Source organism: Carassius auratus, chromosome 11 (assembly GCF_003368295.1).
Source record: "Carassius auratus strain Wakin chromosome 11, ASM336829v1, whole genome shotgun sequence".
NCBI classification, from domain to species: domain Eukaryota; kingdom Metazoa; phylum Chordata; class Actinopteri; order Cypriniformes; family Cyprinidae; genus Carassius; species Carassius auratus.
Genome location: NC_039253.1, coordinates 791,484 through 806,218, shown reverse-complemented (window position 1 = coordinate 806,218; position 14,735 = coordinate 791,484). Strand labels below are relative to the sequence as shown.

Below are 14,735 nucleotides of genomic sequence, written 5' to 3'. Positions count from 1 at the left end.
ATCAAAAATACTGTAAAAACTATAATATTGTGAAATATTAATTTAATTCAAAACAACAATTTTCTAGTTGAATAAATCTTTAAATAAAGTTTATTCCTGTGCCGCAAAGCTGAATTTTCATCAGCCATTAACCAGTCATTTATAATGGTTATTATTATTATCAATGATGAAAACATTTTTTTTTTGTATTCTTTGATGAATAAAAATCTCAAAATAACCGCCTTTATTTGAAATAGAAATATTTTGTAACATTATAAATGTCTCTTTTGATCACTTGAATGTGTCCTTGTTGATTTTTTTAAATCATACTTTGAAAACAATAAGAATAATAATAAGAAATGTTTCTTGAACAGTAAATCAGCATATTAGAGTGATTTCTGAAGGATCATGCAACCAACACTGAAGACTGGAGTAATGATGCTGAAATAATAATAGAATGCAGGAATAAATGACATGTATAATAAATTCATATAAAAAACATGTTAAATTGTGATAATAGTTCACTATATTACTGTGTGTTACTCTATAGTTGATCAAATAAATATAGCCTTGGAAAGTATAAGAGACTTATAAGAACCAAGAGTTTAAGGTATATGTCTATACAGAAACGTACAAATATTAACCCACCGTACAAAATATTTTCTAGAGTAAAATGTGTGACAACTAGCCCCAGTCGTTCCTACATATTGAAAGTGATGTTGCATGCAAATAAACAAATCACATGGTCCAAAGATTGATCATTGTCAGATCCAAATTATAATAGAGAATAAAATGTTGTCCCACTCACTATAAAAACACACTAATGCATATATATATACTACAGCAGGCTAATATGAATATTCATTTATAAATACAGGAAAAAATGCACTCCACTTACTCTAAAGGTTTTATCCACTGGAAATGGATTTTAATTTAAATGAAAGAGTGGAAAGCCCCGATTGGCGCCGATTTGAGTTTAATGCAGAATGGAAGCTGTGTGATTGAAGTGAAAGTGATTTTAAAAGGTAACTTGTTCCTGCTTGTAAAAGAATCTACCATGAGATTCCCTTAATTTCACCTCTGAGAGTTTAAAACAAAGTGTGATACTAATACATATGGGTTCAGACAAGGATTTTGAGTCTTGTCTAGCATCTGTGGCACTGTTGTTATGTAGATATTTTTAATGACACTCGCCTGAAATTAACAAACAATTAAGCAAACTGCATTGCATGCATTTAGAAAATCATGTATTAGTGGATTTTATCCTCTAGAGGGCGCTGCTGTGCCGTGGCCATACATGCTAGTATTCAAAAAAGAAAGAGTGTTTAGCTTAATATATTCATTTATCTGAAATATTGCACAGGGAAAACTACGAGAAGGAAGAATGTTCAGCAAGTATGTCAGTATTATGATGGTTTTTAATTAGTGAGATTACAATATTGCTGGAACTTTAACATACAAGAAGATAGAAATCACAACAAGACTGATATTGCACATAGGTTTTTGCTGCTTATGAGGGTATACATTAATGGTACTGGACTAGTATTTTTTTATACCGTTTTACATTATGTTTGAATTTTTTTCTGCAGTACCAGTGGCATGGAATCACTGTTCAGGGCTAAACCTTAAAATCTTCAATTGAAAATTTTTCATATATACTTACATTAAAAAAATCAATCCTTATATATATTTCATATATTATTATTATGTGTTAACGACACAGAATACATCAATATCATCTTTTGATATTAAGTTAATTTTGACATACCAGACTATTATTGAAACAAAAAAATTGAGTAATGAAAATATATAATTTACAATGTCTAATCTGTAGATTGTACATTAAAAAAAATAAGAAAAATAATCATATTTAATTTACAATACAGCAGTAATCTCCGGTGCAACTTTATGAATCTTCAGTATTTTCTATACAAAAATAATCTTCTATTGATATTTTATAAATATTCAATACAAAATAAAATCTTCTATTGATATTTAATATTTTTATATTCAAAATAAAGATGTTTTTGTTATCAACAGTCTTGTGTATTACGGTAATAAATTCTCAAGGTCCCTCCTCTCTATGTAGGTTTCTCTATGGAGGTGTATTAATAAATTCTCACGGTCCCTTCTCTCTATGTAGGTTTTATTCCTTGTATAAAAAGCAAGCTGGTCTATACATTTAAGTGGTTAGTGTCATGAATAATCTGGAACACAGTCTGATGTTTTATTTTCAGATGGCAGATTTGTATAAATGTGTATATTTTATAAGTATTAAGGATGGTAGTTCAATGTTAGGACTGGGGGGAGAAATAGATAAAGTTTTCATGATCCAGTTTGCTAGAGCTTACAATTCACCCCATATAAACAGGTGAATGCTCTCCACACCTACACCTATTTCCACCACACCAGTCAATTCAGAACAGCCAGCTAAACTGAGTGGGATGGAAGCAATGTCCATGTTTCATGTTAATTGATTTTATATGGTGAGGTGACACAAGAAGTGTGCTTGGTAGGTGAAATGTGGAATTAAAACCAGTCCTTCTCATCTGAAGATGATTTCTGGTGTGTCCTGTCATGTCGTTGTGGATTCATTAGCTCTCCTGGTTGGCATACATGCCTGCCTCCCACTGCAGGGCTCGTTTGTTTTTATGCCTTATTACACGGGTGGCCACTACAACCTACCGAGAAACCAGAGTTACACAACATGATCAAACTGAATCTGTTCCCAAATCCAGCAGCGCACACTAGACATCAAATCCTCAACTCACCTCATTGTTTATGGCATCAATAGGTTGGATCCCAGCATACTGAAGAAAGAAAAAGTTATAAAGTGAATAAAAAAACTGTCTATACAACTCTACATTGAATTGTGACATTGGTCAACCTAATAATTATAATCTTTATTTATGCATGTCGTTACAAACGTGTATGACTTTCTTTCTTCCATGGATTTGTGATTTGGAATGAAATGAAGATGAAGGCGATTATACAATTTTTATTTTTAGGTGAACCATTTTTTTTAAGGGCTGTTTGCTTGAGAGATTTGTGACTTCACTCACTGCACTTTCTTCCAGCTTCAGTTGGACCCGTCTGTCCTCAAAGTCCTTTAGCAGTGTCTCAGTAAGACCTTTCTGGGAAGAAGGTGAAGACAGGTCAGCAAGCGCGCTCAAGGGCTTGATGGGGGTTGTCCGCGAAACAGTTGGGGACATGGGTTTCGGGCTGCCCCATGGCTGGGGTGTCATTATCGACACAGAGGGAAGTCTGAAAGTGGGTCGTGGTGAGGACAACTGTGAACTTTTATCTGGAGAGATAAGCAAAGAAAAACAAGAGATTGTGTGAACTGTTCATTCACCTACTTACAAAAGTCATTTGTTTCCAATACCTTTTCAGGAAATTACTAATGAACTTTCTAAGAGCATTTCTGAAACAAATACAACTTAACATACTATATGTATGTTGAAATGTAGTCTTAATTCCATTATTGATACAGATTCTGAACTGATAAGTGATCTGTGATCCTGGCATGTTGTGAATCCACCAGCACAAATTATATTGGAAAACAAGACATAGCATTTAGGCATTTGATTGTGCGAAAAGCAATCTTTAACTTCAAATGTGCATTTATATCCATAAAGTAAATGATTAATCATTCTTCAGTGAAGCAGAATGTCATGGTATGTCTAAAGTTCAGAAACTATGTTGGCACTCATTCCTTGGTGCTGCTGACATCCATAAACTTTAAGCGTTCAGTTAGCAACTGTATAAACCAGAAAGTTATGAAATGCACCTGTCACAAACATTGTACAGAATAATAAGGCAGTATACCAACTTATCAATTTTTTATGTTAAACATGTTTGAGTGCAGTGAGGCTGAAGAGTTATACCTGTAATGGATGATCGAGAAGTGTCCAGACTCCCAGAAAAAGGATTACTGTAATTAGTTTTCTTTTCTGAAAATACCGAATCCACTTCTGCCATGTTCCCATGTGGAGTTTGTGGTGAAAATTCAGTTTCCTCGCTGGTTAGAGGAGACCTAGGTTCAGAAGAACTTAGCACTGGATTGACAGATGCTAGGTTGGTAACTGAGAAAGACCGACTACTGAACTCTCTCTGCTCTAGGAGCTCTTGTTCTCGTCTGAGGTCTTCTTCAATTTCCTGACGGATGCTGCTTGGGGCATTCTGCATTTTGGGGCTCCAGTCGGTGTACTCGAGGTGAGATTTCCAGGTAGGAGTGTGCCGACTAGTTTTTGCAGGTTCCAGTAGGGACGGAGAATTTTGAGAGTAAAGCCGGTTCCTTCCTGATATGCTGCTGTAATTTTCCACAATCCAGGATGACACTTTCTTTGTTCTAAGGGTATTAGTTTGGCACTCTACACTATTTTCTTTATGTATGCTTGCTTTAAAATGGTCCTCAGGATATGCACATACTTCTATTTGATGTCCAAAAGTGCTGCTTTCAGAGTTTCTCTGAAGGATAGATTCGTCAGGATGTCGATGAGGACAGCAAGGAGAAAGAACTTCCTTTGAGTCCAAAAAGTCACCTTCCTCTACTAGCGCAGGTTTCTCTGTAATCAACTTATCTTCTGCATAGACTGTGATTTGCTCTAAATCAGTTGTGGGGCTTTCTCTTAGACTTGCCCCCAAAGATGGGACTGGAATTTCATCCGGTTGTGACTCAAATGACTTCTTATTGTCCTGTACTTGGTTTTCTAGGATATCATGGCTTGAAACACCGTTTGTGATCTGTTGCTCTTTCTCAAGCTCACGCTGTCTCTGAATAAGGAAACTTACTCTGTTGGGTTCTTTGGGTTTTGCAACTTTCACCTGTGGAGATGACAGGGACAGAATTGGCTTTATTCTGATCTCCACCATCTCTGAATTGTCTTTGTGCGAGATACCCCTTGATCGACGTAGACTCTCTTCCCGTTGTTGGGAAATTCTAATTTCCCTTTGAATGGGAGTCTCCTCTGCACTTGACATTGTCAAGTAGCTTTCCATCTCTGAATTGGAAGGATTGTTTGAAATGCTACCATCACTGGCGTATCCTCCACTTCGGTCACCAAGACCAGAGTCAACATCATCTAAGGCACCTCCATTTTTTGAATCCTCAGTCACAGTTTCAGTCTTTACTTCTATTTCTTGTTGTGTTGCTTGTGGGATCTCATTCTCCTCTAGGCAGTTCTCTTCGCTTACTTGTCTTAGAGTAAAGATGTTGGCCGTTGAGGATAAAGTTCTTCCCCAGAGTTTGGGGGAATAAGGGAGCCGCTCAGGACTGTGTAGGAAGGGGTTCTGTTTTGATTGTTCCATCATTAGAAACTGCTTTCGTGCTGCATTGAAGTCAATTTGCTCATTGACTATGGTGCCAGGCTCCACCCTGGCTTCTTCAGTCTTCTCACTAACTGGTTTGTAGCTTAGACTTAACCCATCCAGGAGACTTTGCGGCTTGTTACTGAGGTCCAGATTCTCTAAGGCACTCCACTTCTCTTTAAGGCTTTTCTTGGGTGCCTGATTCTGGATGATCTCCATTCGGTTTGGATTTTCCTCCTCTTTGTTCACCATGGAGGCATCCTCAATTCGGTAATGTTCATCTCCATTAGTTTCTTCAAAAAGCCTTCCAGGTATCTTGTCCTCTGTGTACGTTTGTAGCTTAAAGGTGCTCTTCTCCTTCAGGGTATTCAGTTTGGCCTGCCTTTGTGGAGAAACCATGTAGACCTCATTCATCTCTGCTTCTGGACTTGCTGGGTCATCCACAAAGGAATAGAATCCAACATGTGAGCCTGTACTGCTGGTGGTTCCAGGGCTGCTGGGGTTGCTTGGAGTACTGGGCCTAAAGTCTTCACTGTCACTTCCATCCTCAGACACAGTCACTTGCCTAGCCTGGACCACCACATCTGAAGGACTATTGCCATACCCAGAGGACACTATCACAGTGGGCTGCACGTCTGTTACTGTTATGCTTTCAAAGCTGAACCTGAAAGCGTTACCATCCTGACTGCTACTCCACGTGTTCTCTAGTGACTGTGGTTGGCCTGTAGGGCTCAATATGGAGCGCAAATCCAGCTGCTCTAGCTTAGGGGAGAAAGGCTTCATCACCCAGCGCTTCGGGTTGCTGGTCATGGGAACTCTGGGTGGTGGATGGTTCTGGACAGTCCTGGGAATCGGAGGTCTCAGAGATGAATGGGAATGGATCACAGCCTGCTCCTCTACTGAGGAGTGAGTGCATGCATCATATGGGTTGACCATCACAGTTGATGCCTGTCTCTGTGTAACAACCAAAACAAGAAAGACAACAGATTTACTTCTGGAATGTGCAGACTATCAGATGATGAACACACCGTGTGTAGAGTAAATAAGTAAATAAAATGTATTTCCAGATATGTAACATACATGGTTTACAAGGTACAAGGTTTAACAGGTTGTGTCTAATAAGAGAGAAGAACATGTAAAAAGTACATTTAGAACATATATCAAACATTTAACATTACATTAACAAAAATGAAACAGTGTTAAAAATATAACACTAGAAAAAGACAGTACTTTCACTCCTGATTTTAAAAACAGTCCTAAAATGTGACCACATTTATTGTAACTGAGTAAGGGTATTTTAACTGGCATTTTGTTCAGTTTTGTTTAATTTCTATAGGTTAATACTGGAAATTACTGTATAATTGCAACTTTAACATTTAAAAAATATGACATCATTGTAATAGAATGCATTCCCTTGATAAATTGTTTAGAATGAACATCAAAACATTTTCCTACTATAGTTAAATCATGGGAAATCATCATAATTTCATCAGTTTAGCCTACTATTCAGCTGACAAATCATGTTTCTGTTTGGCTTTTTTATATAGTATACAAGTCAGAACCCATCTTACACTAAGTACTAAAACACCTGTCTAACTCAGTGGTAAGAATTTACATATTACATTACAATTGCACTAGATGGGTAATTTAAAATATATTTTTAAATACTATATGATTTTTCAATCTTTAAATTTTTTAATAAACGAGCAAGATAATAAAATATTTCATGTTTATATTTTAGAATTTTTTGTCATTTCTGTTGAATAACATTTCTGATTTATAAACTTTTAAGTATTTAAAGGTCTTCAAATAGTGATTATATAGATAAAAAAAATAATAATAAAACACTGGCACTCACCTCACGTTAATACAAAAATATGTACTAATCCGTTGTTTAATTTATCATTGTTGCAAAAAATTCTCTGGTCTGTGTACTGCATCAAAACAATAGATAAGAGTGTCTACCATTTTGAACAAGCTTACGTAGTTGTACGAGAGTTTTGCTCACTGTCACTGGTGTCCGTGTGCGACATCGTGAACTGTGAACCGCTGATAAAATGACAGCAGGCCAGTTTCCTGGAAACCACTGCTCTGCTTTTGCTGATTGGCTCAGACTGTTTGAGGGGTGTCCCAAAAGTTTAGAAAATATACTGTAGCTTCACAGAAGTATGATGACCAAAACAAAGATTCATGGAACTGTGCCTCAGCGAGTCTTTACCTTTTTAAATATATGCCCATTGAATGACAGCTTCATATCCAGATTCAAATGCAAATTTTATTATATCTAAACAACTGCTGATAACAAACAGCTATGTTTTGTTAGATGCTCAGTGAAATGTGGAATGTACTAAGAAAAGAAAAAAAAAACAAGTTTGTAAAATCTCACACTTTCACTTTCTTCCAGACGGATCGAAGTGCTTCATAAAAAAATATTATCATAAGATACATAACTGTATTCAACCTGATCAACCTTTAGCCTGCAGTGACAATAAAATAGCTCAAAGAGGAAACATTCCTCCCATAAAATGCATTTAAGAATTGTAATATTATATAATAATAATATAAACATATAATGTCACACATTTCAAATGAGCAAATAATATGAACTATTTAGCTGAACAATTTATTCTTACAAAACCTTTCAGCCAAAGAAAAGTGAGCAACACTCACCCTCAGACATCGGTAGCAGTGTGAGAACCTGTAGTGTCACATGCGTCAGAAGACACTTCTGTCTTTACTGCACTGACTTGACAAAGTTCAGTTAATATGCATGCATAGACACACCCACCACCCAGACTGAAGGAGCACAGAAGACTGGTAGATAGATCGATAGATTGTGGATGGGTTATTGAGGAAGAATGGATACCTGGTATATTAATATAAAATCTTGTTGCGAAACCATCTGTATGCAGAATGAAAATAAGAGATGATGAATGGGCCTGAATAAATATTCTTGTTAACTATATTTACATGTATCTGTATGGACCCTAGTGAGGATAACAACAACAGTGCAATTAAAATTAAAGCTGAAGCTCTCATTCGAGCTGTGCAATGAGCTGAGGAAAACACCCTCGGGATGAGTGAAAGTACAGCACATGACACTCATATCACATTCCAGAGTTTATGTCCAAGTAAATTTCTTTTTCTAAGATCATCACTAGTAACTGTTTAACTGCTAAGGTGGAAAAGAGCCTATGATTGGACTTTTTGTAGTAGATTTAATAATACAAATCTAAAGTAGGGGTTTTAAGTAAACTTTTTTACCTTTACATATAATTTTCAAAATCATTCTGATGGTTCACTGACATCTAATAGTGTGAATGGCTTGTTTCTTTCCAAAAGTGTGTTTTGGGTGTTTGTAAATTTGGTGAGCAGGTACAACATTTCACAAAATTGGTGGATGCTTCACGGCAGCGACAAATACAGCTATCCACTCTAATTACAACACTGGTACAGTAACAACAGTGAATACCACTCACATAACTAAAGGGGGCTTCATAGCCACAAAATACACTAAACTTTTTAGTGCACAATTTCTTGCAGTACTGCAGGAGTTGGCCAATTATTTTATCTTAAGCTAATAAAAAAATGATGGTATGTGTATACAATATTTACTTTTTTTTAGTAAAGTAAATGTTTATTTGACCCAACAACAATAAACAACACAACAATTTGACCTTGTAGATTAGATTAGATTAGATTAGATTCAACTTTATTGTCACTGCACATGTAGGTACAAGGCAACGAAATGCAGTTAGCATCTAACCAGAAGTGCAATAAGCAGTAAGTACAGAATAAAGGTCTATAATATGTACAATAACTATACAGGTAAGTATTATGGACATAATTTACAGATATTAAATACTATAAGCAAGATATACAGATAGGTGTACTATGAACATACTATACAGATGGGCTATGTAAAAGTGTATGTACACTATAGGCAGAACTATGAACATAATACATTACATTGTACATTACATAGTGAGTATTTTAATAGTTGTTGAATATAAGCATCATAATAAAGTAAGACCACTAGTATTGTACTATACACAATTTTATATATATATATATATGGAATTTAAATTATTGTTTTTATCTTTTATTTTACTTATTTTATAAAGCTGATTAAGTGAGATAAATTTGTCAATTTGTAATAGAATAAAATAGTATATTTTTTTAAAGTCCTACAGTTAATACACTTAAATAAAGGTTCCAAATGGGAGTATTCATAGTAATGCATCAGAAGAACCATTTTTGGCTCCCCAAATAACCTTTTTCTTAGTATGAAGACCATTTAAGTAATATAAACAATGTTTTTCATTACGAATAACCTTTTGTGGAATGGAAAGTTTCCATGGATGTTAAATGTTCTTCATGGAACCATCAATGCCAATAAAGAACTGTAAATTTTAAGAGTCTAAAACTGTAACCATTTCTTCAAGAAAGATATGTTATTGTACAGCCCTACCTTAAAAGAATGATCCAGGCTGTTACACAGCACCTGCCATGGAGGAGTGTACCTGAACATGGTGTTTGCTGCAGTACTAGAGTTTGACAGGAGAACACTAGCATGCAGTTAACTCAACTCAATACTGATGAGTCCTGGAGAGTGAATAGAAGAGAACAATTATTTTATATACCATTACCTACCACGAATCACCATAATCTAGTATGTGTATATGTGTAATTATATATATATATATAATTTCTTTCTTGTAATATGTCATAAAAATTTGTTTGATTTTACTCTCATTCCTCATTCAGAATGACTCACCTCATCTTTTGCTGGCCGATGGATCCAGCGAGACCATTGTGTCTAATAGTGCTGAAACATACAGTGAAAGCAGAGCCAGCTTACCCTATCAGTGCTGCTGCAGGTGTCAGTCTAGTATTCAGTTAGTCTTCATCCACTACCCAAAAAAATTTTTTTTGGCTCAGTTGCTCTGGTAAAAAGCTCCTCCTCCAATATGGCTCCAATATGGTCAATACAAAAGGTATCACCTTAAGCAAAATTGGCCAAACTGTGTGTGGGGTGACCTGGCCCATGGTCAAAGATTCAGTGCATGCATGCGTGTTTGTATGTGTGTGTGTGTGTGTGTGTGTGTGTGTGTGTGTGTGTCTGTGTCTGTGCTGAGGGCAGGGATACCAGTCTGGAATGCTGCTACAATCAGCAACCTTAGGACAAAAGCTGAGAATACCCTTCTACCATCCCATAATGCACCTCATAGTTGCTCTGAAGCCTGGTCATTTACTCATTGACAATTGTGGTGACAATACCACAGTGGCTCTTAGATTAGTTCTAAATGGCAGCAGGGGTGTTCCTCAGGTCTCACTACTAGGCCCGCAACCAGTTTTTTTTTTTTTTTTTTTTTTTTACTAGTTTGTGTCAGATGTTGATTTGGTAACCACTTTGATGACTTGTCAGATTTGATTCAAACTAGCAAATTAGATTTTTTTTTTATTTCATTAAAAGAATAGACTGATAAGATCAGTTTGTTCAAAAATCAGTTTGTTCAAAAATCAAACACTCCTTGTGCTGCATGTTTTCAATTCACTAAAAAGAACAGACTCATAAGTGTTCAGGAATCACGCTGTATATGTTTGATGCAGTAAAAAAAAAATAATTTTTAGTGAATCATACTACACTGGTTGTGCTGTAGATTTCTGATTCACTTAAAAAAACAGGCTCAAAGAATAATTTGTCAGACTACACTGTTTGTGCTGTATGTTGTTTTTACATTTATCTTTTAGCAGATGCTTTTATCCAAGGTGATTTACAAATGAGAAACATCGCAAGCAGTTTGTCAGAGAGCCAACAATATTTACAGTATACAATGCCAGGTTTAGTATAAAACTAGTTTTTGCCTGCAGCCTGCGAGGTCAGTAGAAAGCCATTTCTTGCCATTATTTCACTTTGCGTGATATTTTTATTGCATCTCATTCAATGCAGAATGCAAATTAGCAGCGACAAAAATTAATATTTTGTTGTGGTGTTGAAGAAAGCAGGAAATACTGTTACATAAAGAGTTGTGCATACTGTAGATCATAAGCAGCACATTTACTGGTATAAATAAAACAAGACAGATGCAGTGATTTCTGTTACGCACATCACATTTTAATGTATCCTTCCAACTCCTTCTATACAGCTCTTTCAGGTTGATAAGAAAGCAGACTTTCACAATGCACAGACAACAGTGGCAGTAAGAGCAAACAAACTCATTATCAGGAGAATCAATAAGAGAGGACCCTGGTTATATGTCCCTACATTGTCCTCTGTTCTATCATGACTTTGAACTCAGCTTGTCATCAAGGGTTATGGGTTTAAGCACAGGGACATTATCTAACATGGAAATGGATATGTATATGTAGATATGCTTGATGTATGTACCTATAAAAGCATGCAACTATACAAAAGAGATACGCCAGGCCCGTGGCAAAGACAACAAGGCATTCAGGGGCGAGGAACACGTTGGAACTGGAATGTTAGTACTGACAGACAGTAAAGGTGAGTGGCAAACCATGAAACTCACAGTGATGCAAAGATTTTAAAAGAAGTTGCCCAGATGATCATTGGGAGGAAAGTAAACTGGTTCTTGAACCATGAATTATAACCTCATTTGATGCTGCTTTACATCCGAAAAGTGTGAATATGGATAAGTGAATGTGTGTAAACATGATAGAACATGATAAACGGAAAGTTTTTTGTGTCTTTTTTTTTTTTTTTTGCATTCATTTTGACCTCATTTGACTCCTGGGCTTTTGAACAACGCACATTTATTTCCATAGAGTTCATCCCAGCAATTCGGGCAGTAATATAACTAAAAAACTAAACATGACATATTAACTGAAATAAATCATGAATACGACCACATAGACGCAGAACGCACACACATTATTCTAGCACACCTCTACCAGCTAACCATGCCACATAATTTCATTCTCCTAAAATTAGATATTAAATTGCCTTCAAATGAAATTCATAAAGTAAGTAATTTATAAGGTACAGGTTTAACATTAATAAAAAAAAAAAAAAAAAACTTCCAATGTAATGTAAAGGTGCGTTTAGTAGTTTGGTGCTTATTTAAAAAAAAAATAATAATAATTTTACAAATGGAGAAATAAATTTTGTTTTTGTAAAGACTCTATTCTATGAAATGTGTTTCAGTTATATATGATGTGGATCGTTCCCCCCAAAATGTATTTTGGCATGTTGAAATGGCATTAGCTCCAGTGTTTCACAAGTTGCACAGCTGCTAGTAGCGTAGAATTATTTGGGGATGCAAAGAACGAAAATTATACAAAGATCATGCCTTACCAGCGGAGACAATGAGAGAATCATTACCGGTATATAGTGATTAGAGAGATGAAGCATTTTGAAACACTTAATTAATTGACTCGTTTCAAAAACCTCAAAACAGAGCATGCTCACACCACCTGCTGATCAAAGTAGTGTAAATGCAATGTGATGACAGCCCGAATCTGCAGACCAAACCATTTACAAATGTTTTTAATAAAGTATAATTTACTTAATGTAATTTACATACCACTAAATATAATATGAAGTGTCAGATTTTTTTTATATATACATTTATATGCTTGTATCAAGCAGGACTTGGCTATTCAGTTTAACTTTAAACAATAACCATTCAACTTTTCCTTATATATGCATGCTTATTAAAATTCTTAAAAGTAATAAAAATGAGCCTACATAATAATTGGTTAATGTGTTCACCAGATCAGAATTTATAATGTTTTGATGCAAAGGTTTGATGTAATGAAACCAGTTTGATACACGCTCCCAATGAAATAAATATTCTCAAAGCTGAATGCTCCCATCACTACACATACAACCAAAGAGGAAGAAATGGTCTGAAACCAACCGACGGAAAGACAAAGACACAAACGTCCTTAAACATTAGTACGGCAAGATTTGATGAGGGATAAAGCCTTGAGCTTTGTTGGACAGATAAGGGAATTGAATTTTGTGTAAACATCTCTCTGAAACACAATGGTATCAGTGTAATTTACACAAAACTGGATATTGATTGTGAAACCAGACTACAAAATGCACCTTTAATGTCATAACGTTTATTTCTGTTAAGGAAAAGATGAAAATAACTTTAAATAAGCACCAGTCCATCACCCATCTCTTCCACAAACACACAGGCTACAAAACAATATGCTTTTTGTTTTTACTGAAGCATTTGGCATCATAGCTACTTTAAGGGCTAACATTTATTTTTAATATCCAAAAAAAAAAAAAAAAAAAAAAAAAGGAAAAAAGCTTTAACAGGCCTACTTGGTATAATAACCTATTAAACATATCTTTCCCCCTCGCCACACTTTCTTGAAACAGCTAAGGAAGGGCGGATATCTTTGCATTCTTGTCTCAGGGAACTGTTATGATTGCTGTGGAAGTGAGAGAGCTTTGCTTACTCTGACACTAGTTTACACGCATGAGGGCTCTTGCATAGGACTGGCTGCAGCAGTTTGTTGATGTCACTTGTTAGGAATGAGCTGTCACTGACCCTTCCCGAAAGGGTTGATGGCAGTGCGGACTGGCATAAAATTAAAAACACACAGCCAGCCTGACACATACACACCTCTGAACGTCAGAACAAGGCCAAATGCACATGAGCGATGCAGATGAAAGATGATCCGATGCAAGTTTACATCATGCAGCAGTTTGAAAGTAACCGAGAGAACAACTGACTCTCTACTCTTGATCTCTATTTCCAACAAATAGAGTATTTCAAGGTGGCTGTATATATATATATATATATATATATACATACATACATATATATATATATATATATATATATATATATATATATATATATATATATATATATATATATATATATATATATATATATATATATATATATATACTACTTAGAAACACAAAGGAACAATTACAAACACAATTCGCAAGCTCTTTTAACTGAGAACGACCACCTAACAGCAAAGCATCAAAGCTTACTGAGATATCTTCAGCTCACCTGTCCTACATTTCAATATGAAAGAGCGCAATCTACTTAACTCACGGAAGAACAAAGATAAGGAAAATAAGGAGAACGGTGCTGTATTACTGTGTTTGAGAAATAGCAAGGGAAAAAGTAGACAGGATGCTCTGATAGAAGAAAACACTCATTGACCAATTATTATTTTTTCTCATTTAAAGCAAATAGCCTTAAACAAGTTGCACGTGCATTCACAGGAATGTTGGTTCAATAGAGAGGATAAGCTGTGAGTGACATGCTTTCATTTACTGTAAAATTATTATAACTCATCCCCAAGTTTGTAAACAGCAAATAAACATCATGTTGATTATGCAATATGTTTAAGAATAAAGTACTTTTAATCAGCAAGGATGCACTGAATTTATCAATAGGCTAGTGAAAGAAAAGCCTTTTATAAAAGATTTCTAATTTAAATAA

The 14,735-nt window shown here is 35.4% G+C and overlaps 1 protein-coding gene across 2 annotated transcripts; it reads right to left on the bottom strand.

The window, feature by feature from the left end:
• Positions 1-1,382: 1,382 nt before the first annotated feature.
• Positions 1,383-8,063, bottom strand: LOC113110645 (A-kinase anchor protein 2-like). 2 transcript variants are annotated; one of them, XM_026274764.1, is made up of 5 exons: positions 7,960-8,063; positions 3,867-6,243; positions 3,042-3,283; positions 2,751-2,789; positions 1,383-2,660 (listed from the first exon to the last, which is right to left on the bottom strand). In XM_026274764.1, exons 2-5 carry the CDS (start codon positions 6,223-6,225, stop codon positions 2,574-2,576), a joined length of 2,727 nt encoding a protein of 908 aa, XP_026130549.1. In that variant the 5' UTR covers positions 6,226-6,243; positions 7,960-8,063; the 3' UTR covers positions 1,383-2,573. The 2 variants fall into 2 exon arrangements, with proteins under 2 accessions (XP_026130549.1, XP_026130550.1); XM_026274765.1 differs by lacking the exon at positions 7,960-8,063 and adding an exon at positions 7,148-7,813.
• Between the last annotated feature and the right edge of the window lie 6,672 nt (positions 8,064-14,735).

Coding starts and splice junctions, on each gene's coding strand:
- LOC113110645 (XM_026274764.1), bottom strand. CDS start 6,225: ATGGTCAACCCATATGATGCATGCACTCACTCCTCAGTAGAGGAGCAG. Junction 3,284..3,866: donor TTCTCGATCATCCATTACAG/GTATAACTCTTC, acceptor TTATCTCTCCAG/ATAAAAGTTCACAGTTGTCC. Junction 2,661..2,750: donor TTGATGCCATAAACAATGAG/GTGAGTTGAGGA, acceptor GTTTCTCGGTAG/GTTGTAGTGGCCACCCGTGT.